General features: G+C 48.0%; 1 protein-coding gene across 2 annotated transcripts in view; it reads right to left on the bottom strand.

The window, feature by feature from the left end:
• Positions 1 to 1,179: 1,179 nt before the first annotated feature.
• Zbtb40 (zinc finger and BTB domain containing 40) overlaps positions 1,180 to 23,344 on the bottom strand; it is a 70,549-nt gene continuing 48,384 nt past the window's right edge. The window contains exons 7-19 of one of the 2 annotated variants that reach the window (XM_038333869.1): positions 23,071 to 23,151; positions 21,696 to 21,832; positions 20,531 to 20,732; positions 19,737 to 19,870; positions 17,498 to 17,666; positions 16,729 to 17,190; positions 15,871 to 16,077; positions 13,102 to 13,266; positions 9,678 to 9,892; positions 5,718 to 5,880; positions 5,029 to 5,115; positions 3,568 to 3,794; positions 1,180 to 2,059 (exon numbers count right to left, since the gene is read on the bottom strand). In XM_038333869.1, coding sequence (XP_038189797.1) covers positions 1,865 to 2,059; positions 3,568 to 3,794; positions 5,029 to 5,115; positions 5,718 to 5,880; positions 9,678 to 9,892; positions 13,102 to 13,266; positions 15,871 to 16,077; positions 16,729 to 17,190; positions 17,498 to 17,666; positions 19,737 to 19,870; positions 20,531 to 20,732; positions 21,696 to 21,832; positions 23,071 to 23,151 — 2,444 coding nt within the window. In that variant the 3' untranslated portion in view covers positions 1,180 to 1,864. The remainder of the gene's footprint in view (positions 2,060 to 3,567; positions 3,795 to 5,028; positions 5,116 to 5,717; positions 5,881 to 9,677; positions 9,893 to 13,101; positions 13,267 to 15,870; positions 16,078 to 16,728; positions 17,191 to 17,497; positions 17,667 to 19,736; positions 19,871 to 20,530; positions 20,733 to 21,695; positions 21,833 to 23,070; positions 23,152 to 23,344) is intronic. The other variant, XM_038333870.1, reaches the window with a different exon arrangement.

The following is a 23,344-nucleotide window of genomic DNA, read 5'->3' as shown; positions in this document are numbered from 1 at the left end:
CACTCAGGTCTCTAACTTCCGGCTCTTTGTATTCAGGCTGACCTTCCCTCATAGGCTCTCAGGGATGTATTATTTTGAACTGCTGTTCCTGACAGAGCCTGGAAGCATGTGCCATCCACTGTCTTTCAGTGGGTTACTGATGTGGAGGGACCAGCATACCACTCACAGATCAAGAGCTCCCCTGGTCGGCTGCCACAGGTCTGAAAGCCAGCAGGCCAGGGCCGCAGTGTGGGAACACTGAGCTTTCAGGGAGGTGAAGTCTTGATGTTTGAGCACCATCTTCTGGTCAGTGTTTGGTTTCTGAGGCTGAATGGCTTTGAAAAACATTTACTTTAGAAGGGGAAAGATTCTCTAGCAGATAAATTCAAGCAACCTGCATATACAATGAGGGTGGGCTTGACTGGGTCAGGCTGGCCAGAGCTGGAATCCAGCTTGGAAACTCACCTGGGCTGCCCTGTGCCTGGTGTAGGGGCAGCCCTTGAAACACTGCTGTAGGTTGAACTGCTACCTCTCGTCCTCCACAGTGAGCCAGGTGCAGAGATGGTGGCAATGCACCTACACCATAACAAGACTTGACCCTCGTCTCTGCACATGTGTGAGTTGCACGCGTGCGGGCTTATCTCTGATAGCAGGTGGTTTACAGGCAAGTGACCAAATCAGGGCATTCCCCTCTGTAGGGAGTCAAGCCACACTAGGTGGCAGGGAGCCCTGCCTGATGAACAAAATCTGTGATAGCCCCACTTCTATCTTTGGGCTTCCAGGAAAGGAAGGTAAAGGCAAACCTTCTCTGTAAGCAGCAGGAACCAACATCCATCTAATTGCACTTCCAACAGGATTCCACGAGCCATCACTCACCAGACTGTATCTCAGGATCTAAAGACAAAAGGCTCTGTGACGCTCAGACTTGAATGGAGCACCGACCTGCAGTGAGCATGCAGCCAGGGGAGCCCAGAGAGAGGCCATGTACCAGGCAGGTGGGCCAGTGGCAGAGACAGAGACCACCTCGAATATTTCTCATCCGCCACCTGCAGGCTCAGGCCTGCCCCCAGGAGCTGGGTCATTTTATCACATGCTCCAGAGGAAGCCAGCAAGAGGTCTCCAGGCTGAGGAAAGGTTTCAGCCTCGATTACTGGAAGGCATTGAAGGCCCGGGATCACAGGGTCGCTCTCCATAAGGAATGCGACAAAGAACATCCAGAAAAGCAGGCACAGCTAGATGGCCTCACGTGGAGGTGCCTCCCACAGCAATGCTCCAAAGCTTTGTTTTGGGAAGGTCAGAGCTGGAGGGATCCGGATTGGCAATGAGAGCTTCTTGTGTTGTTAACATTGGCACCTGCTTTACAGCAAAGCTCTGAGGGGCACCTGAGCCGAGGAGAGGATGGGGGAAGTGGGAAGGGCAAGCTGCAGAGCTGACGTCCCTGGAGGTTGTTGGTGCTTTAGTGCAGAGGCACTGGCGGTGTCTGCAGGCCCTCTGTGGGCTCAGATGCAGGTAACTCCCCTGCTCTTGAGACTATCCAGCACGCTGTATCTCCTCGGCCACCTTGGCCACCAGTTCCCATCCACTACTCTTCAGACTCTCATTTCAGAAGCCAGACTTCCCTGGGGGTAGGTGGAATCTAGGCCTGAGCTGCAGCCTGGAGGACTGAGGCTGTCTGCCACGAAGGCGGTAGTGCTGGCGTCAGAGTGGATGGCTCAGACACTGGGTCCTAGGAAAATGACAAAGCCTCTGATTTCCAAGTGAGAGTACCAGGGTGGAGCTGAGTTGAACAGCTCACCACTTGGGACAGCAGCTAGAGCAGAGGCAGGCAGGCTGAGAGCTTCCTCTGCGGTCAGGTCCAGGCCCCTGCTACTGGAGGATCAGCCATTCACTTGGCCTCACCACAGATCAGGGTGACAGTACCATCCAGCAGATCCTCCACCGTCACTGCCACAAGCTCAGAGCTGCTCTGAGAGGTCTGTGAATCTGGCAAGGTCACAAACACCTGTGAGCCAGCAAGTTGCGTCTCCTCTAACGTGATCACCTGCTCGGCTGGGGCTGCTGGCTCCGGAGCTTGGATCACCTGAAAGGAAAGACAGGAAGGCTGCTCCGGGCAGTGTCCACAGTGAGCTCCCCAGAATTTACATGGCTCCCGTCTCACGCCGTAATGATGATATTTATGTTTTCACCTGAGGAGAGCAATTACTTACACCTAATGGGAAGAGGGAAGTTTCACACACCAGCGATGCAAAAGAGAGGCAGGCAGACAATTTAAATAACTCTGCGCACTAAATTGCTATAATTTTGCTCAGTACGCCACCTCGGGGTGCATGGACTCTGTGATTACACCCCAGTGAACACTGGCGCAGCAGCTTGCACTGGCTTCTCCTAAAGGAATGGCATTGCAGAGTAAGTGCCGTGCAAGGGCTCCAAGGAAACAGGAGCGCTTTACCAAGAGCTCAGGTCCCTCTGAGGCTGTATGCCTTCTTGGTGAGAAAGTAGCTCAACTATGGCTGCTCCAACTCCCTTCAGTCAGTTGGCCCAGTGGTTGGTGGGGCAGGCACAGGCTCCTGTTCTCTCCACAGGCTACAGCTGCCCCTGCAAACCTGCACACTCTGCTAACAAAGGCCTTCTCAGCTCTTCTGGGGTTCCTGCTGCACCTCCAAGCTATTACTTCCAACAGTTTGACGCCTTGACATTTCTAAGGCAGTGTGTCCCAAAGGGCATAGCTACCTGGCTCTGGAGGACCTGCCAGGGCTGGAGAGTGGGCACTGGGAGGAAGGTGGACTCAGCTGTGTGGCAGGGTTGTGGGATAACTGTGGTGGCCAGGCACCAGGTGTCTGGTTCAGTAGCTCTGCTGTAAAGTAAACGGCCTTTCTTTCTTTCAGGAGTGGAGTCCTCTCCCACCTGTAGGACACCTCGTCTAAAAGCCTTGTTTCTAGGCAAGACAGAGGCAGAGTAGCTCAAGGTGGGATGACAACGGGAACCTCACCTGGAATCCTGCCCTGCTCTCCAGAGGCTGCAAAACAAGACTGGCTTACACCTGGATAGTGTGACAGCTGGACAGAGACACCTCCATCAGTATACAGCCCCTACCCCAACTTCTCTGACAGCCGCCAGAAGTCAGTTTCTTTTCCTTTCTGCCACTTCTGGAGAAGATGGGAGAGCAGAAAGCAGCAGGGAAGCAGGCTGGCCAAGCTTAGCCTTCTCACCACGTGAGTGAAGGCACGGGGCTTACACAAATGCGTACTGTATCCAGCCAGGTCTACCCATGGGCCTTGCCCGCAGAACACAGCAGTCTTCTCCAGGGTTTCCTGACAGCCCTCCAGATCCCACAGTGCCTTTCAGAAGGTGGGGAATGTGAGACTGCTGTTTCCACCTTGGCAAATTCCTGTTCCAGGCTCCCTCCACCTAGGGGCCACTAACAGACTAGAATTTCCCGTTGTCTGATAGGCAGTTCAGAGATTCTAAGATCAGGAAGGCATTGTGTGAGGACCTGTGAGAGGCCCACAGAGTGGGGCGAGAATCTAAGAGTGAGTGTCCTAGAGGAACCCCTGGAACTCTGTTCACATCCAATGACCCCAGTCTCACCTGCACCATCTGAGAGCTGGTTGCCTGGGTCTCAGTGCCCATTACCTTTGGGTGCTCAGACTCCAAGTGGCCATCAAGCTGGGCCTGGGAAGTAAAGAGCTCACCACAGAGCTCGCAGGGGAAGGTGCTCTCTGACTGCTTGAAGTGCTCTGTGGAGACATGGTGCTGCAGTGCTCCTGGAAAACGGAAAGTGGCCGCACAGTACAAGCACCGGAATGGCTGCGACCCTGGAGGAGGAGGCAGCAGACATTATCTGGCTGCAGGGGAATGATGACTCAGAGCAGGGGAGGAAGAGGGAGGGAGGCACAGTGAGGATGGGGGAGTAGAGACAGGGCTCACGGGACCTGAAGCTCATACACCTTCCTTATGAAACTGCACAAAGAGCAGGCTAGGGCCCTCAGGCCACAGTGCCATTTGCAGTGGACTCTGGCCAAATTGCCTCTGCTGAGGTATGAATTTGCCCACTATTCACTCAATAGCAGACGGCCTGCCAACGGGACGGCATTTCTTCAATCTAAGAAGCATTGTTTCCTGTGCTGGGAACTGAACTTGCAGCCTCAGGAAGCACATCTGAGACTTCTGAATGGGATGGATGGCACCTGACCACTAGACTGCAACTGTGCATGCTGGAGCTGAGTCTGTGGCTTAGGGGAGCATGTCTAAACAGGATGGGGCACACTTTTACCTCTCAAGGATCCAGTGCTCTAAGGGGGAGAAGGCAAATGGAGTACTGGCTACATTCCAAGACTGGGAACCTAAAGCAGCTCAATTTTATAAGGTATTCAGGGGACCAAACCAATGGTTTCCTGTCCTTTGATGGAACCCTATAGCTTGTGCCCAATATCAATGCTCTGATGGCAGAGTGACACTGGAAAAGGGACCAAAGGCTACTCTATAATGCTCAAGTCTTCCTTTATTTCTTCTGCTTTCCTTTTTAAGTATGTACTTGAGTAAATGACATGACAAAAACTGGTATCAATTAAGACTAAATACTGCCAGGTGGTGGTACACAGACCTTTAATCCTAGCACTCAGAGGGCAGAGGCAGGCAGATCTCTGTGACTTTAAGGCCAATCTGGTCTACAAAGCAAGTTGTTATACAGAGAAACCTTGCCTTGGAAAAAAATAACAAAAACAAAAAAAAAAAAAAAGGGAAAACTACTTTGAATAGTCTATAGATTCTAATGATTGAAAAAGCACAGCTTGGCTGGAAGCACTATTCCTTCTGGATGTTTCTTTAAAAATGGTTCAATTTATATTTAATGAAATAAGCACCAGTGACAGTCATGGCTCTCACAGGGCTGTGTATCGGGCCAGACCTGAAGCTTTCATGGTTTCAGATGAGGTTGGTACTGGTGTGCCATCTTCCAGATGAAATGCACAAGTCAGTAAAAAGACAGGCTGGGCTCTAGCGCGGTGAATGGTGGAGCTCAGCTCAGGGAAATGCAGAAGGGTCACTGACCTGAATGCTGGCACTTGATGTGAACCTGCAGCAGCGCTGGTGTGGGGAAGAGCTCCTTACACTGGTCACACTCGTGGAGCTTCAGATCTGTGAGTGTGAAAGGAAAGGACAAAGGATGAAGAACAGGGCTGGGTGGGGCGAGGACCCACGTTCCATATAGCACCTGCAGACTGCTAGGACCCTGTGCCTACTGAGATCTCGGTAACCTACTGGTAAAGAGCACTCATCTGCTCCAGATGGATGCAAAGGGGTTGCGAGAATTAAATGACAAAATATACAGAGTGCTTGGCTGGTGCCCTGCGCATAGGAAACGCTCTGTAACTGACAGCCGCTGTGATTATCCCCAAATGTACCTGCAAGGAAGGTATTAATAACTTCCATTCTGAAGAGAAGAAAACAGACTCAGGAAAGAGATGTCACCTGCCAAGGTCATGCAGCTGCTGAGAGCTAGAGCCAAGACTCCCACCTGGACCCATCTGCCATGAAAGCCGACACCCTTTCCAGGAGCTGGCTGGCTCCTGAGGGCTGGCTGGAGCTTACACTGCTCTATGCTAGGGGGCTTGAGAACTGCTGCCACGTACACTACAGCTCCTGATGGGTAGGTGTGGACTCCTCTGGGGAGCCAGGGCAGGACAGAGGCAATCATCAAATGACACAAGACCCTCCGCCCTCAGCCGCACCAGCGTCACCTGCATGCTCTGCTCTGACGTGCTTCTTGTGTTCGATGGTGTTAGGAAAGGTCTTGTCGCAGGAGCTGCACTGCAGCGATGAGAACTTGGGTGACCGATGGTTCTGGGCAGCAAATACATCCGGGTGGTGGGTTCGATTGTGGTACCAGAGACCAGACAATTGCTGCAAGGCATTTGGCAAATGTTAGACCCTAGAAAGTCCCAGCAATGACAGAAAGTTTGGACACAAGCTCATGGATCTAGAATCATGCCCTTGGAGACTGATGTTAGTGGAGAGGCCACTACAGTCAGAGCTCAGTAGACCCTACAGTAAGCCCTCACTCATGCAAGCTTATGTGGGATGTAAGGATCTTCCCATTGAGGCCGACTGACACTATATTATATGTAGATAGTATTATAAAAAATGTGCTCAGATGTTAAAGAAAGAAAAGAACATAGGTATAGATAATGGTGTGCAAAGTCCCTCTGTATATGTGTTGCCTTTATTGGTTAATGAATAAAGAAGCTGCTTTTGGCCAATGGCTTAACTAATAGGCCAAACAGTGATTTAATTAATACAGTTTCTGTGTGGTTATTTTGGGGCTGAGCAGCCTGGAACAAACAAGCGGCCTCCTACTACATAGACAGTCATAGAAAAATAGGTGAATAGTTTGAAAATAATAAAGTCTCAGAAAGTAAAGTAATATAAAAGGAAAAAGTGATGTAAAGATGGAAAATACACAGGGTGTCTGAATCCTGTATGGTGTTTTGTTAACTTTAAATTTTTAAATGCTAAGAAACAAAAAACAATAGCTGGTGACAGACACTGGATTATGGAAAGCGCTGAATTAAAGCAACCTATGTGTTTTAAGAATGTCTAAGCTTCAGAATGGAAGTCAGAGATGGAGAGATTGTACTTTTCTTTCCACAGAAAACAAAAACCTAGGGATTTATCGTGATATTTTATTTGTGTTTTAATAAATAAAGCTTGCCTGAAGATCAGAGTGCAATGCTAACCAAACTAGTCAGCCACGCAGGCCAGGCAGTGGTGGCTCACACCTTTAATCCCAGCAATCACACTAGTTTGCCACAGAATCCAGGCGGTGGTAGTGCACACCTTTAATCCCAGCACTAGAGAGGAATATAAGGCAAGATGAAGTCTGAAGGCTTTGCAGAGGTAAGAGCTCTCTAGTAGTTGGCTGCTTTGCTTCTCTGGTCTTTCAGCTTTAACCCCAACATCAGTCCCTGGGTTTTTATTAGTTGTGCTACAGAGATTCCTTCAAAATCAGTAAAGATCAGATTTGACTGGGGGAGACCTCTTAAAAATCTTGGCTACAGACATAAAAGAAAAAAGCCAGAAAAGACTACAGGACAGGTGATGTATAAACCCTCTGCTATGGGAACAGATCTAAGACTGGATGAGACATGATAAATCTTGTTGGCTAGAGTCCTCATGACCTATTATTACATGTCATCCTTTCCTATGGCATGGATAGAGGTTTGGTTATACAGTCCAAACAAACTTAAAAAGTTAAAAGATGTCTTTTAGCTGCACAAACATAAAGCGAAATTTCATTTTTAACTGACTTGTGCACACTGCAATTCCATACTTGTGTTACTGATGATATATGTTACCTTTAAAAGTTTACGTGTTTTCAAAAAAAGGACCAGACACCAATAAAGACAGTCCAAGTGATCCAGCCTCGCAAAATGCCTGTTATGATTTCCTCAAAATTCTACATCCAGATCAACATCAAAGTTGCTAGTAGAGATTGTCCAGCCTTACAGAGTGCTGCAGCCCAAACTTCAGATAAACTCTACACTTTCCCATCACACACAGACTAAACAAAAAAAAACAACACAGCTACCTCTCCCAGGACTTGACCATTATCCCAATTTTCTCAGAGTCCCTTAAAGAGGCCATTGCCCCCAGATAGCAAGAAGCAGTTTAGAGAAAAGATGCCCACATCCCCAAGATGTGGGGTGGGTGGTTTTCTGTTATTCCATGGCTATGGGTGTTGGTTACAAGTTGTTATTGGTCATGGTCAGGAAAAACACTGAACAAACGAGATTAGATTCAGGTATCTCTTTCTGAAGAGAAAAAGAAGGATATACTATAGAAATTATGGAACAAAAGGATGGATTGTTGAGTCTTTTGAACAACCACTAGTCTCAAATATTTTACATTGGTATGGATTTTTGTATATCAATACAAATTTAAGGTTATTTTTGTTATACTGTGTATATTTTTCTACTCTTGTTTAAGGTGTAGTATCTATGCAGCTCATTTAAAAACATAAAGTTTTAGCCAGGTGGTGGTGATACATGCCTTTAATTCCAGCACTCAGAGGCAGAGGTAGGTGGAACTCTATAAATTCAAGGCCAGTCTGGTCTATAAGAGCTAGTTCCAGGAAAGGCTCCAAAAGCTACAGAGAAACCCTGTCTCAACCCCTTCAACCCTCCTCCCCCTTAAAAAGTAAAGTTTTAGTCCTTTAAAGCTATTTAGTATAATAAAGAAAGACAGGCTAGTAGTTAGTCATCAGTATCAAACTTATAGTCATGTTAGGTATGTTTTCAAGGTCAAACATATTTTAAATAGATGGTCTTCAAACACTTTCAAAAGACCTACAGAATATGACATTTAAAATGTTTTAATAACATAAGGCTTTTCATGAGTGAGACATATCTGCTCCTGGAAGCAACAATTTACTTCAAAAAAAGGATGATGGGAATTGAAGAACCTCCATATGGAGTTTGCTTTCTTTGTGGCAAAGTTAGTCATGGGACAAAGAAACTACCCTTGCTTTGACTGCTGTCAGAATGCTGTCCAAACTGGACAAGAAGGATGCAAAAGAAAGTGACTACCAAACTTTGCCAAGACAAAGTAGGACAGGCCTTCAAAAATTCCTGCTTCACAGAAAAGTCTGTGATATTTTGGCCTACAGGCCAAAGATGGATGTTCCAACATTGCAGATGAACCTTGGGTGACTCTCCAGGCAGTCAGCTGTTTCTGTCATTTCTATAGTTTTAGAAGTTGGTTTGCTCTGCACTTCCTGTTGACTCAGGTAATATTATATCCTTCTCTAGTCTCTAATGGAGCTGAAGATGAGATAGATATTGTTTTCCTTGTTACAAATTTCAAAAAAGAAACTTACATAAGAGATGTAAAGTTTATAAGGCTGAGAAACATAAAAGCTTAAATTGTTTATCTAAGAAAATGTTTTAGGTATAGAAAGATAGTTTAAAGATAGTAATACAAATAATGATAAAAATAATGGTTTAGGTATAAAACTTTAAATTCATCAAGATAAGATGGATACTACTTCCTCCAAATATGCCAAATACAAATGGACTGGACATTGTGAATGCAATTCTTAAAGAATAATTGTTAATACTGTATTTAGTTTTACTGTGTTAGAGTTACAAGCATATCTTTTTGTTTAGACAAAGGGGGGAAATGTTGTAGGATATTTGTACACTGTGTGAAGATATATTGCTGTGGTTGGTTCAATAAAGAGCTGAGTGGCCAATAGCTAGGCAGGAGGTAGAGGCGGGACTTCTGGACAGAGGAAGTAGAAGGAGATAATTGAGGCACGCAGGAGATGCCAACAACAAATCAGACATATAAGACAGAAGAAAGGTAACAAAGCCTTGTGATAGAATACAGATTAATAGAAAGAGGTCAATTAAGTTATAAGAGCTAGTTAGAAAAAAGTCTAAGCTAAGCACAAGCTTTCATAATTAGTAAGTCTCCATTTCATTATTTGTGAGCTGGTGGCCCAAAGAAAAATCAGACTACAATCTGCTAGGGATGTAACCCAGGGTCTTATGGATGCTAAGTGTGTGCTCACTGAGTACAGCCCCAGCTCATGCTTTCTCAGAGTCAAATTGTCTGTAATATCCTGGAGACAAGTTTGCAGGCAACAAACACCAATAGGGAATAAGGCACAGACTGGGTGTGCTCCTGGTGGCCAGGGTCACCTGATAGGCCTTGTTGCAGATCCCACAGCTGAAGGGCTTCCCTCCGACATGGGTCACCATGTGCCGCTCCAGCATGGAAGGGGCGCTGAAGATTTTCCCACACGTGGGACAGGGGTGGAATTCTTTGGAGTGCACCTCATGGATATGCTTCCGGTGATCCTGCAGCGTGGGGAAACTCATCTTGCATTTCTTGCAGTCATAAGGATCTTCTATGTCTGCTTCCAGGCAGGGCATCCACGGGAGGGAGGGACAAAGGGAGACAATAGCACAAGCAGCAGTCAGTGACATGCCACTGCTACATACAAGCAAGATGGAAGGCTGCTCAGACTTCCTGTGGCACCAGAGTCCAAGGACCCCAACTCAGTGTGGCAACAATCTGGCTCTACTCCCTTTTCCCGAGGAGGCAGGACTCCTCCAAGCTTTTAGACTTACCATCTGTGCAGTGCCAAACTGCTCACCTCCACCACTCACTTCCTGTCTTATATGTCAAACTCCCTCCATCATGGGTCTACTTTACAGGCAGTATCATGCTTGCTTCTCCTGTCTGCAGTGATAGGTCTGTCTACCACTTCCCAGTAGACCTTCCCAACACACCCTCTAGAGTGTCACTGTGTCTCCTGACAGTGGCAGTAAGGGGACGCATTTTTGGTCCCAACTTGAGACCCAACAGTAAAACCTTTGCACAGACTCCTGGTGAGCACTGGGCGGGTGTATTCAGGAAGTTTGTGCATGTTAACTTCCTCAGAGACCGGGAGAGGAGGGTCTAGTTTGAGTCTTATTTTAAGACTAAGAAAATCAGCCGGGCTGATTAAACACCTTTAATCCCAGCACTCTGGAGGCAGAGGCAGGCGGATCTCTGAGTTCGAGGCCAGCCTGGTCTACAAGAGCTAGTTCCAGGACAGGCTCTAGAAACTACAGGGAAACCCTGTCTCGAAAAACCAAAAAAAAGACTAAGAAAATCAAGGTTTAGAGATCAACCAATCCTTGCTCAAGGATCTAATTGGGAGGAGGTCTCACCTATACATCCACGGATATGCCAACTCCTCAGTGAGACCTCAAAAATAGGAACCACTGCTGATGGACATTTCTGCCATCTAGATGACAGAAAACATCATATCTTTTTCTTAAAGCAACTGAAAGCAAAATATTTTGATAATAAAATCCCCTGTCCACAAGAAAGTCCAAGCCATAGCTCCACCTATATATGTAGTGACTTTGCTTAACCCAGGAATACTGCCGACAGCAGCCTTGAGAACCATTTTGCTAGTTACCCCTATGATGAAAATGTCAGGTTCACACTATCTTTTAAGACTCTTTGACAGTTTCTATGAGCAATGCTGTGATCCTGAATACTGGACCCTGAATACAGGGATTGTGTGAATGGTACACTCTAGGATATGCCAGCGGGAGTTCTAGGATATGCCAGCGGGGCTCTAGGGTATGCCAGTGGGGGCTCTAGGGTATGCTAGCAGGGGCTCTAGGGTATACCAGCAGGGCTCTAGGGTATACCAGTGGGGGCTCTAGGATATGCCAGCGGGGGCTCTAGGGTATGCCAGTGGGACTCTAGGGTATACTAGCAGGGCTCTAGGGTATGCCAGTGGGGGCTCTAGGGTATGCTAGCAGGGGCTCTAGGGTATACCAGCAGGGCTCTAGAGTATGCCAGTGGGGGCTCTAGGATATGCCAGCAGGGGCTCTAGGGTATGCCAGTGGGGGCTCTAGGGTATGCCAGCAGGGCTCTAGGGTGTGCCAGCGGGGGCTCTAGGGTATGCAAGACTAAGTTTGAAGATTAAGTGTTCTCCTTCACTGATTATCCCACTGCTGTGAAGAAGAAGACTAAAGCAGATCATGATTTCCTGAGGTCGAGAAGACACTGGAACTGTGGCACTGGGTCTGACCCAAACCCCACTCATCTGGAGGTCCACTGTGACTAGAGGTCAGGACAGTCTTGTTAACTCCTCAGGGGTACATGACCCAGGAATCCTTGCACATGCTGGGCACATAGGAGCTCTGGGAAAGTCCTTAATGGGTGGCTGATAAGAGATGTGGACATGTTTACAGAGAGCATATGACCACAACTAGACACTGGGATAAGAGAGAAAGTGGGGGCAGACGGATGAGAGCAAGGTACCTAGCAATGCAAGAAACACACACTCTGAGGGTGATGTATGGTACGCAACAAGGCTGTGCTTATCACCCGCAACACCAGTCTTTGGCATTTACTAAGCATTTCTGAGTCAGGCATGGAACGTAAACCTTTCCATTTAATATCTCTGTGGTGGTTTGAATAGGAATAGCTCCCATAGCCTCATATAATTTGCATGCTTGGCCATTAGGGAGTGTTGCTACTTGACAGGGATTAGGTGTGGCCCTGTTGAATAGGTGTGGCCTTGTCAGAAGAAGTGTCACTGGCGGTGGGCTTCAGGGAGTTTCAAATGATCAAGTTGCCTGTAGATCTGGATCTAGAACTCTCAGCTACCCTCTAGCACCATGTCTGCCTGTGTGCCACCATGCTTCCCACCATGATGATAAAGAACTAAACTTCGCTGCAATAGAACAATGACTAAGACACGCTCATTTAGTTTTTCTAACAAGTCAAGCTGGTGGCATTACTATTCCTATTTATTCAAGTTTGCAAGGCAGAGGAGGCTTACTTAGCAGGGCAAAGAAATGTAAGGTCTCGAGGAAAGTATATGGAAGGGTCAAAGTGCAAATCTAAACTCATGTGACTTTCAGAGTATGCACTCAGTCTACCTGCTGTGCTATGTTGACTATATATGGTAGTTACAGAGTACACGGTTACTGCACAGAAGGATGAAGAAAATGACAGGGCCAGTTACCCAACAGTGTTTTATGGTGTATGTGTGTGTGTGTGTGTGTGTGTGTGTGTAGCTCTCTGAGAAAGACAGGCAGCTATGGCAGCCCCAGACAACTCAATGAGACACAATGGTACTTGGGAAAGAAATGCCAGGCAGGAGAATTTGAAGGGAATATGGTAGCATTGCCAAGCACAATGGATATTAATGCAGAAAGGGTCAGGCTTCTTTAGAGAAAGCAGGAATGGAAACAGGATGAATATGGAGAGGGGAAGGGTAGAACATGGGAGCTGGATGAGTTGATGGAATTGTTCCAGTGTCCTGTGAGCCTGACAGTGAAGACACTCTCTCCTTCCAACACAATTTGCTTCTGCTAGCCAAACACTGTGAGGTGAGCTAAAGAGACAAGGAGGCAGGCTGGACAGAGAAGCAGAAAGTATACAGAGATATGCTAAGGAGGGACTGAGGGACTGTGGGTTTATAACACTGGGAGGAGAGGGCCCAGAATGGGGCCCCGCTCTGGTGCAGTGACTGCTCTGTTATGACTGTCACGGGCCTCCTTAGTGCCAAACGTGGCCTGTGGTGCCCGACACTGTGACTGCAGTACTCACTGTGAAAGGTGTGCAGGTGGATGGAGAGGCCATTGGCTTGCCGGAAGCCCTTTCCACAGTCCCTGCAGACATACGGCTTGTCCCCAGTGTGGGTCCTCACGTGCCGGGACAGCTCGATGGATTGGGCGAACACAGCATCACAGTACTGGCATGCGTACATTTTCCCTGCAAATGCACATGAACATGTGAGAACAAGCACTGAACACGGATGGCACTCCTACAAACAGATCAAACTCTAAAGCACACACCAGAGAAATGTCACTGGCAGGTGACATTACCTCAGGCAATGCTGGGTAAGTCTGAGGCACCTCATCAAACGCATGTAGCTCACAAACATAACCCATCACACAGTGGGTGAGCACAACTGGATGGGGAACAAAGCTCTTGTCTCTAAGAGAACTGTTTGTTTATCAGGTTTCTACAGAGAGAAAGAGCCCACTCCACTTCCAGCCAGAGATAGGTCCTTCTGTCCAGAAATGTGAGTTAGATCTTGCAAAACACACTGTGTTCTTGTAAAGCATAGCCTAGATTATGGGAGACTCGTCTCAACAGATTAACAACCAAATCTAGCATGGATTCCCACTACTACAAAGATAATCTGGGGATTCTGAGGGGATGAGGGCTTGCAGTGACCCACCGCAGTCAGCGCACAGCCCTTGACTCCTTCACTTTCCCATGTGCACGAGAATGTAACCAGAGTTTCCTCCCAGGCCAGGGAGCAGCCACTGGGGAGGGGTTCCTGATCAGCAAGCCCAGTACTAGGCCCCACTTCAGCTGGAGCAGAAGCCTTGTTCTTACTTTTTTACTGGCCAAGCTTTAAGATTTTGCACATGCACACACACATACAAACACATGTGCCCACTGTGAATCCCATCTTATCATCACCTGATCCAAACTCTTCGGTGGCTTCTGTAGCAAGAATCTATTACTGTCACCTTATAAAAGTCACTGCTGTGACTGAATCAAGCGTCTCGTGATGAGAAACTGCACTATCCTATCCAGGTGGCCTGGGGAATTCCAGATACAAGAGAGGACACAGAGCTCAAGGAGGAGGTAGAAAGGCTGGAGTGGTGTGGCTCAGAGCCTAGCAAGAATCTAGAAGCTTCACAGGTCAGGAGCGGAGTCTCCTGATAAACCTACTCCAGAGGAAACCTTGGTTTTGTCATTCAGGACCCTTCTAAAAATAACCTCTAGCTCCCTGGTGGTAATGACACGTATTATTTCAAGCTATTACTTTTGGTAATTCATGAGGACAGAAGAGAAAACCGAAGTCCTTTCCCTGGCTGTAAGAAAACCCTGCAAGCCTTGGCCTTTGACAGTCCCTCTCTGAATACTGCCTCTTAACGCAGTCCCCTCAGGATTCTGCATCCAGCTCTGTGGTCCACTTGGAGCTCATCTGCACTGAGGAGGGGTGTGACGCTTCTTCCAGATGTCCCTCTGGCTGAGCCCATCCCTGATGGTGTGAGCAGCCCTGTCCTTCCCCATTGCTCACCAGCCTTGGTTTCCACCACGGCAATGACTACCCTCTCGTTTCTATCCCGCAGTTGCTGTTTATCTTGTTCACTGAAATTTAAGTGCTACAGGAGCAGGGCAAGCATGTTCACAAATCATCTACGTCTGGAACAGCACTCAAGAAATCCACTCGCCCAAGTGTTTCTTTTTTGTTTGTTTGGTTTTTCAAGACAAGGTTTCTCTGTATATCCCTGGTTGTCCTTGAACTCAGGGACCCACCTGCCTCTGCTTCTGGGGTTAAAGGCTTGAGGCACCACGGTCGGATAAACAAGAGTTCTTGAGGGCCTTTTGCTGCCATGCACTGTTCTAAGTTCTGAAAAACTAGCAATCCTGTCATCACAGAGCCTGTGCTCTAATGGGGCATTAGGGTGATTGAATTATGGTGCTTGGTTCTCGACTCGGCAAGCGTGTGGAGAAAAGTTAAAAACTGGCTGAGGGCAGTTTCCGCTAAGGAGGACAAAGAGGGTATGCCTAGAGGAGGAAGAGGAGCAGAGACCTCTGAAGGGAGGGGTCCCAAGAAAGGCGGAACAAGCACAGAAGTCCAGGAGGAAGTGCCTGGGGAGCCTAAGCAAGGACACTAACGCTGCAGGGTGTGGTGTGAATGCTAGGGATGCTGAGAGCAGAAGGCAGAGTGGCGTCCTTAGCCCTGGCAGGTTATCAGGACTCAGATTCCACTGCAGATAAAAAGCCACTGCAGTGTGGAGCAGAGGCGTGGCCTGCCAAGGTTTAGTTTTCAAAGTAAAGAGGGAATGCTGAGACAGAGAGGCTGCGAGGACACTGAAACCATCCAGATAAAGTGATGGAGGCACAGCTACTCACATCTAGGAGCTGAGCTCTTCTTGACTGGTCATGTCCCCCACATGGTCTCCTCCACCATCCTGGGATGCTATCTTGTGATGTACTGATATGTTCCACCCATCTCTAACCCTCCCCAGCCCTCAGGCCAGCAGGTGCAAGGGCACAAGGATCTCAGACTAGTCACCTGGAACTTAGCATGGCCTAGTCACAGAAGTACTCCATCAGCCCTTTCTCTTGCTCCAACTCTATGAAACGATTCCTGGCTGCATGTAAATTCTGACCACAAAGTCCCAATACTGCTCTGGCCGACTCTTCAGAAACCCTCCCAGAAAGCTTTCTACAGCCTGTGCATATATGCTTACTTCTGCCTTTACTACCCCAACTACTGTGCTGCCTAAAGTCAAGTGGGTTTCAGCTCCCCCAGTGGCACTGTGCAGGGAATGGAAGGGTGCCCCTCACCTTCTGAGTGCTTCTTCTTGGTGTGGTAAGCCAGGGCTGAGGCCTGTGTGAAGGTCATGAGGCAGTGCTTGCACATGAATGGGCGGTCCCCAGTGTGGAGGCGCAGATGGTTCTTTAGGGTGGAGTTGGCAGCAAACTTTGCCCCACATTCTTCACAAGAGAAAGGTTTCTCGTCGAAGTGCTCGGTCAGCTTGTGGTATTGCATGCCTAGGAAGGGGGTACCAGGCCCGGACGAGACACCAGAGTCAGTTAGGAACACAACAGAAGACTGTCGAAACAAGCGGCACTCGCCAGGCTCAAGCTCACTAGACTCTGTGTTGCCAGCCACACCATTCACATGCCCACTAGTCCGCTCCCCGCTTCCCTGTCACCTTAGCCTCACTCCTGGTTGAATTTGGCATAGAGATTTTTAGCCAATCTTTCCCATTCATTCCTTACACTTTCATGGTTCATTAGGTTTACCTGACATCTGGGGCAAGGCAAAATGATTCTGACTTAATACTTTAGGATTTTCATATCAATAAATTGTTTCTTATTAATAAGTAAATGGGATGTGGGCACCAACAAGCCAGAGGCCAAACATCTGGCTACAGTTACAATCTCCAGGGTGTGGGTGTGGTGCTAGGTGTTTAGTTCTATTGTCAAACACCCTAACAGTGCAGAAGAGAGGGATGAGACCTCCCCAACAGTTGGGAGAGCAATGTTTGGGGAGCCAACCCCAGTGACTATGCTCTTCTCAGAAGACCGTTGTGTGTCTATGAACTGGTCCTAGTGCCAAAGGCACACACAGGGGGCCAGGCTGGAACCCAAGCCACACCATCTGCAGCCACTGTCCTCTACGACCAACTTCTGACATACCTGAGGCATGGGCAAACTCTCTTCCACAGAGGTCACATGCCACAGGCAGCCGCTTCTTCTTCTTCTTGGGGGCGTCGGGCTCTCCACCCATGCTGTGGGTCTCTGGCTGCTGCTTCTCCAGCCCCTTTTCCGAGTCCTTGGTCCCACTGCTGTCCTTGCACTGCACCTGTTTGCTCTTGGCCACCCGGCAGCGCTTCATGTGCACCTTCAGACGACAGTAGAAATGGAAGCTCTTGTCACAGGCTTTGCAGATGAAGCTCTTCTTGGCAGAGTCCGGGGAGGCAGAAGTGTCTTTCTCCTGTTGCTCTGGCACGGACCCAGGCTCCCCCTGATCCTTTTGTTCCGTAGGCTGGCAGTCTTTGCTGGCTGCGTTGGCTGCTTTTTCCTCTTTGTTCTTGGCTCCAGGGTGAAACCTATCACTCACCGTCAACCTCTCCTCTCCATTTTCCTTGGTAAGAAACCCTGCACAGGAGAACACTCGTGGCTCTAGGGCTCGGCTTCTATCATGGTTTGCTACTTTTTAACACACTCTTAGAGACACCGGATTATCTGGATCCTCAGGAAACTCAGAAGTAATACTGCTGTCATCTTCACTTCCCACTAAACACAAATAGCACCATACCACACCTGCGCTCCTGGCTGTTAGGTGCCAAGAGCACATAAAAGGAGTAAATATCTTGAAGCACGGCATCCTCTTACATCAACCTGTTTCTTCTACTCAATACAGAAAGGGCTCTGGGGTCTAGCAGGACCCAACCCCGTTCCTTACCAACGTGTGCCAACTCCTGCATGAGGGGTTGCAGGCCAGGGAAAGACTTGTGGACACCACACAGGAGGCGACAGATTGCAGGGGCTGAGACAGATTTCTCCATGTCCTTTCTCAGCACTGCTCTCAGCGCCGCGTCAGGGCTCACTGTCTCGGAGGATATGCTCAGCATCTAAATGAAACCCAGAGACAGGGCTGTGTTAACATCAGATTTTCTCCATGCTCTTCAACAGCGGGGGCGGGGGATGGGTATGCGGGGATGGAATTCGAGGAGACACAGAGCTCTCCAGGTGGTTTATATTTCTCCTGGAGACACACGAAGAGCCCTGTTTTTCAAAGGACAGAAAATTAGCAAAATGCAAACCAGGAAAGCACATATCAAGACAGACGTGCAAACAGAGAGAACAAATGGGGGCACTGGCGTTTCCTGTAGAACTGTCTTCTTAGCACCTGGCACCTCAAGGAATCTTTCTAGAACTAAGCACAGGAAGTTACAGGGAGGTAATAAGAGTCTAGAAGGGGGAGGAGGGTATAAGATTCTGGATTTGAACATGGGAAGCCGGGGTGGGGGGTGGAGGGGTAGGCTATAGCATTTGGCAGCGGCTGCTTCTGTAGAGATCAGGATAATTTTTCATAATATATAATTGCTTCCATGTCTAGAAGTAATTCTGCATAGAGAGTGGCTTCATATTTTTAGACACTTAGATGTACCCTTTTAAACATCATTGAAACTCAGCGTTTTAAAGCCGGTTCAAATAGGGGCTTTAAAGAGGCCAGGAATATGATTTCAAAGCTGTCCTCTTTCAGAATGTTAGAGCTATGGGCAGAGAGCACACTGAGAAAATCAAGTGAGAGCATCTAGACGGCCACATGGAACTTTCATTTTGGAAGGTATTTCCTTTATGCTCTTCTCAGGTCTATCTAAATAACCCTGATACCCCTGGAGGCAGGCAGGAGACCAATCAGTGAGGCTAAGCGATCAACGGCTCTGAAGTGCACAGCACTCTGGAGAGACAAGGGCAGATGAGTGAGCCCTGCCTCTGGAGCGCTGCAAGAGCGTGCACCGCCTTCTTCCCATCTGAGAGGCAGACTGAGGCGGGGCTGTCACCAGTGGGGATGGTTAGGACCCTGCCCTTCTGTCTGTGTGGATCAAAAGGTCACTCCAGGTACATCTGAGATTTAATTTTATGTTCCTTTATTTATCCTTCCCTGTTGGAGATGTACAAGGCCAAGTTTGGACATCTCTGAGTCTTCCTCAGCCCCCATCTAGATTTTCTGGGATGCTGGTCCCATTCTGAGATGCCGCATAGAAAACGAGCTGGCACTATTTGCTGCCTCATACGGGCAAAGCTTTTTTCTATGTTTATCTTGGTTCTTTCAGGAAGCCAGAAGAAAACATGCAACTTCCTTCATCTGAGACCAGCTGCCTCTGAGAACATGGTTAAAAAGTCACCATTTCTCCAGCTACTCTGAGCTTAGGCAGTTGGAAGATGTGTTCGCTGGGGCTGTGTCACTGGCTTCCCCGCTCACTCACCAGTTTCCTACACTGGAAACAACTGTGAAGCCTGGACTCTTCTGTAAAGGGAGATGACATCACCTGCCACTTACAGCTGGAAAGCTGAAGAACAAAGGCGTTCTGTTGTGGAATATTATTTTAAGTAGGCAAAGATGTGCTACATTTGTTTATGCTGTGTGAAGGTGTGGCGTTACATTTGTTTCACCTTGCCTGCCTAAGGCACCTGATTGGTCTAATAAAAAGCTGAACAGCTAATAGCTAAAGCAGGAGATAGGTAGGGATGGCAGGCAGAAAGAATAAATAGGAGAAATCTAGGCAGGAGGAGAAAGAGGAGAAGACAACAAGGGAGAAATGAGGGAGTCACCTGGGGCCAGGCAGACAGCCAGCAGACACAGGAGATACAGAAAGGAAGGTAAAAAGGTAAAGAGAAACAGGTTAAGATAAAGGAGAGAGCCAAAAACATGACCAAGCTAGGCCGAACATTCATAACTAATAATAAGTCTCCACGTCACAATTTGGGAGCTGGTTGGTGCCCCCCCCCCACAAAAAAAAGCCTGGTATGGTGTTCTGAAGAGCCAGCAGAGCACTAGGCATGCAGTAATTACGGTATACTTCAGTAATTACGGGATACCACAGAGAATGAAGATGGCTCCAGGGCATCTCCCTGTAGAGTTCTACAGAATCCAGTGACCCACAAACCGTTATCCACCCCCCTCAGTTCCCCACCTCTTTCACAATCTCAGATAGGACCTCATCTTCTGAAGAAAAGTGCTTGAGCTCCATCGTCTGCTGGATGGCCTCTGTGACCAGCTTGCTATGCTTCAGGATTATTTCCAACACAGTGCTCTCTGGGGCAGTCACTGAGAAAAAGGGAGACTTTTTTATTTATTTATTTATTTTTATTAAAGATTTCCATCTCCTTCCCTCCTCCTCCCCCTTCCCTCCCCTCCCTTCCACCCATACCCCCTCTCCACCCCTCTCCAAGACAAAGAACCATCAGGGTTCCCTTCACTATGTTAAGTCCCTTGAACACTCAGCCAAACCATGGGCATCATTCTCCCCTTCACCTCTCAATTCCACTCTTCACGAAGACAATACATGTCGTCTCTAAGAGTGAGATCAGTTAACCACTGTAGCCAGGGCCTAATGAATAAGGGCTTGTCAGCACCACACACACATCCCCAGACACAATTTCCTTTAACACATAAGCCTTTGTGTGCTTTTACCACCTGATGTTTCCGTGTGTGGATGCTGTGCCATATTTGAACCAGAATTCACTACCTAGCTTCTCAAAACGCCACTTTTCTGAACACACTGAAAATCCTTCTTCTTGCTTTCCTCAAACACAGCACCTTGGTCACCTATTGTCACCCTGCTATGTAGGAGAACATGGGAATTTACCTGCCATTGCTCCTGAGGGGAGGGACACAGATGGCAACCGTAACAGAGTCCTCTTATTTCCTGGGGGTCGACAGTTATCTCTACAGGGGCAACATCAAGACAGAGGGCAGACAACTCACCTGCCCGGAAGAAAGCCCCAGCGCCAGGCTCCTTTCCTACTTCCTCCAAGAGAAGGTTCAGTGGGCAGGTCTGGGTCTCTTGAGCCACTAGCAGCAACTGCCAAATGGCTGTTGCAGAGAGAGTCTGTCTTTCCAGAGCTGCTGATATCAGGGAATTGAAGCCACCTGAGCCAGAGTCCTGTTTCACAAGTGTCTCCATAACCTTCAAGATGTAACATAAACATGGGTGTAAGACTCTGATCCTGAGCTGGCGGCAAAACAGTTAAGTATCAGCACTGGGTTCAGGTGAATGTGTTCTGGCGGGGAGGCCTTTTCAACATTCACCTCCTCAACCTCGGAGGCTTTTACAATCAAATGTACTGTGTGTGTAAGCAGGTGGGGTAGAGTCAGGGACACAGCCTAGTAATAGAACGCTTATTTAACAAACATGATGAGAGCATGTGTGTGGCTTCTATACACACACAAAATAATCTTAGCTGAAAGCATCTCTCTTTCTGGTTTGGTTTTTCGAGACAGGGTTTCTCTGTGGCTTTGGAGCCTGTCCTGGAACTAGCTCTTGTAGACCAGGCTGGTCTCGAACTCACAGAGATCTGCCTGCCTCTGCCTCCCGAGTGCTGGGATTAAAGGCGTGCGCCACCACCGCCCGGCTCTGGTTTGGTTTTTAGGCAGGATTTCACCGTGCACCCCAGGCTGGCCTTGAACTCAGAACGCTCTTCTCCTCGGCAATGGGATTACAGGCACGTACTACCAAAGCTGGCTACTGACAGAGTTCTAATTTGTGACAAAGTTCTTTGTTCTTTCTTGTGAAGGCTTTTCTTTATTACTACAGAACTATGCAGTGCAAAATATCGAAATACAACTAGTTAGGTCAGTGAGGTGGCTGAGGGAGTACTGGCACTGGCCACCAAGTCTAATGACCTCAGTCTGATCCCTAGACCTCACCTGACAGGAGGGAACTGACTCCTGCAAGTTGTCCAGTCTACAAACTAAATAAATAAAACTGTAAAAAAGGAAACTGCAATTATTCTATTTGGCATTTACCCTTAGAAAATGAGTCACCTTCTAGTCTCCTTCTTGGCATTTCTCAACTTGGCTGTGTATATGTATTTATAGAAAATGTAAATGTGTGTGCATACATAGCCGTATTTCCCTCCCTCCTGCTCACCTCTCTGTCTCCAGGGGCCAAGCTCCTCGCACGTGAGATCACCTTTAGCAGCACCTGGTTGTCCGTGAGAACCTCAGACAGGTTTTCATGGTACTTTCTCAACAGCTCAGCTCCATAGTCCTCAGGACTAGGGTGGGCTGGAAGGACAGCAGTACAACAATAAGGCCTAAGGCACCACAAGAGCCAAGGGCTTCTAGAGACAAGGGCCACAGACGCGAGTGAGGGGAACAGCTGAGAGCTATTTCTGCCTCAGAGTAGAGTCTCGTGGCTAGCCCGGGCCACACACACAGCATTTGAGTCTCCTCTGGTCGACACCTGTGCTCCAGGGTCACAGAAACAGACGAGTGCCTGGTAGAAGCCAGGGACTGCCCAGCAGACGGGTAATGAGAAGGCTGCACTGTGAGAGGCTCTGATGTACAGATCAGGGGTCTTCCTCACAATGCCTGGGGCAAAGGACCCATGTGGTGATCCCAGATACCATCAGCCACCAGTCCAGGCCGTGCCCAGGAAGAGGCATGCCGTTCTGTTCAGATGCCCCCTGTGCCCATCTGTTAGCTACTTCTTAAGTCATGTTTCCTTAAAGGTAAAGAAAATACAAGCAATCTGCACAAAACTAAATCCCTTGGTTTATAAATAGTTATGTTTTTATTTTCCTCTTTGACCCAGTAAATCTACGTCTTGAAACTAAGCTTAAAGAAACAAAAAACCCAAAGGCCAAGAGCTATTGCCACTGCAGAGCCACGTGATGACACTGTGAGGACAGCCCTAATATCTGCTGAGCCCACCATGTGCCAGGCATGTCACTGAATGTTTAATGGGTGTCATCTCACAACAGCCACAGAAATGAATGTGATGGTCCAGTTCTTACACCCATCCCAGGACAATAAGGTTCATAAAGGGAAGCTGCAAGCTCAAGGTCAAACAGCCGGGATTGGCACCATGGCTTCCCATTACACCACGTCTGCCCAAATCAGGACACGTGTAACATACAGTGCATATCTGTGTGATAGAAAACTATACAACCTTCAGAAAAAATTAGAGTTTTTAGAAATGCAAGAGAATGTTCTGATATTGTTATCCAGGGGCAATTATACAACTGAAAAAAATAAGGTAATCTATGACCATGAGCACACAGCGCCAACAGTGGAGTTGGCGCTGGGGAGTAGAACGACAGCTTATTTTCTTCATTTCTGGGAACCCTGCTTTGTGTGTGTAATATAATTATTACACAATTACATAGGCAAAGTAATTCCAGTTGGGTTAAGAAGGGAATTGGGCTCCCGCCCGCAAGCTGAGGGACACCAAGGGGGCTACACCCAGGGACTGTAGAACACATCTGGGAAGGGGGCAATCAGGATTTGAATTTGCCACTCACATCCATCCACACAATCTGTTGGAATGCACAGCCTTCTGGGCTCCTCTGTCTGTTCAGTCTCACAGGTGACCCTGGCCAGCCCTGTGGGAAGAGCGTCCATTAATAAGCCTGAACCACAGATATGATAGAAGGGAGCTTAATGGAGAAGAGTCTCAGATCCCAGCTGATCTGACAGAGCTCACCTCACAATGCAATGGCACCGCTTCACAGAGCTCCTCTTCCCAGCGTGGAGCCAGAAAGTAGCTTTACCCTGATTTTCTGTACAAGCTACTCC

Source organism: Arvicola amphibius, chromosome 6 (genome assembly GCF_903992535.2).
Source record: "Arvicola amphibius chromosome 6, mArvAmp1.2, whole genome shotgun sequence".
Classification (NCBI taxonomy): Eukaryota; Metazoa; Chordata; class Mammalia; order Rodentia; family Cricetidae; genus Arvicola; species Arvicola amphibius.
The sequence above is the reverse complement of the archived record's forward strand: the minus strand, read 5'-3'. Positions and strand labels throughout refer to the sequence as shown.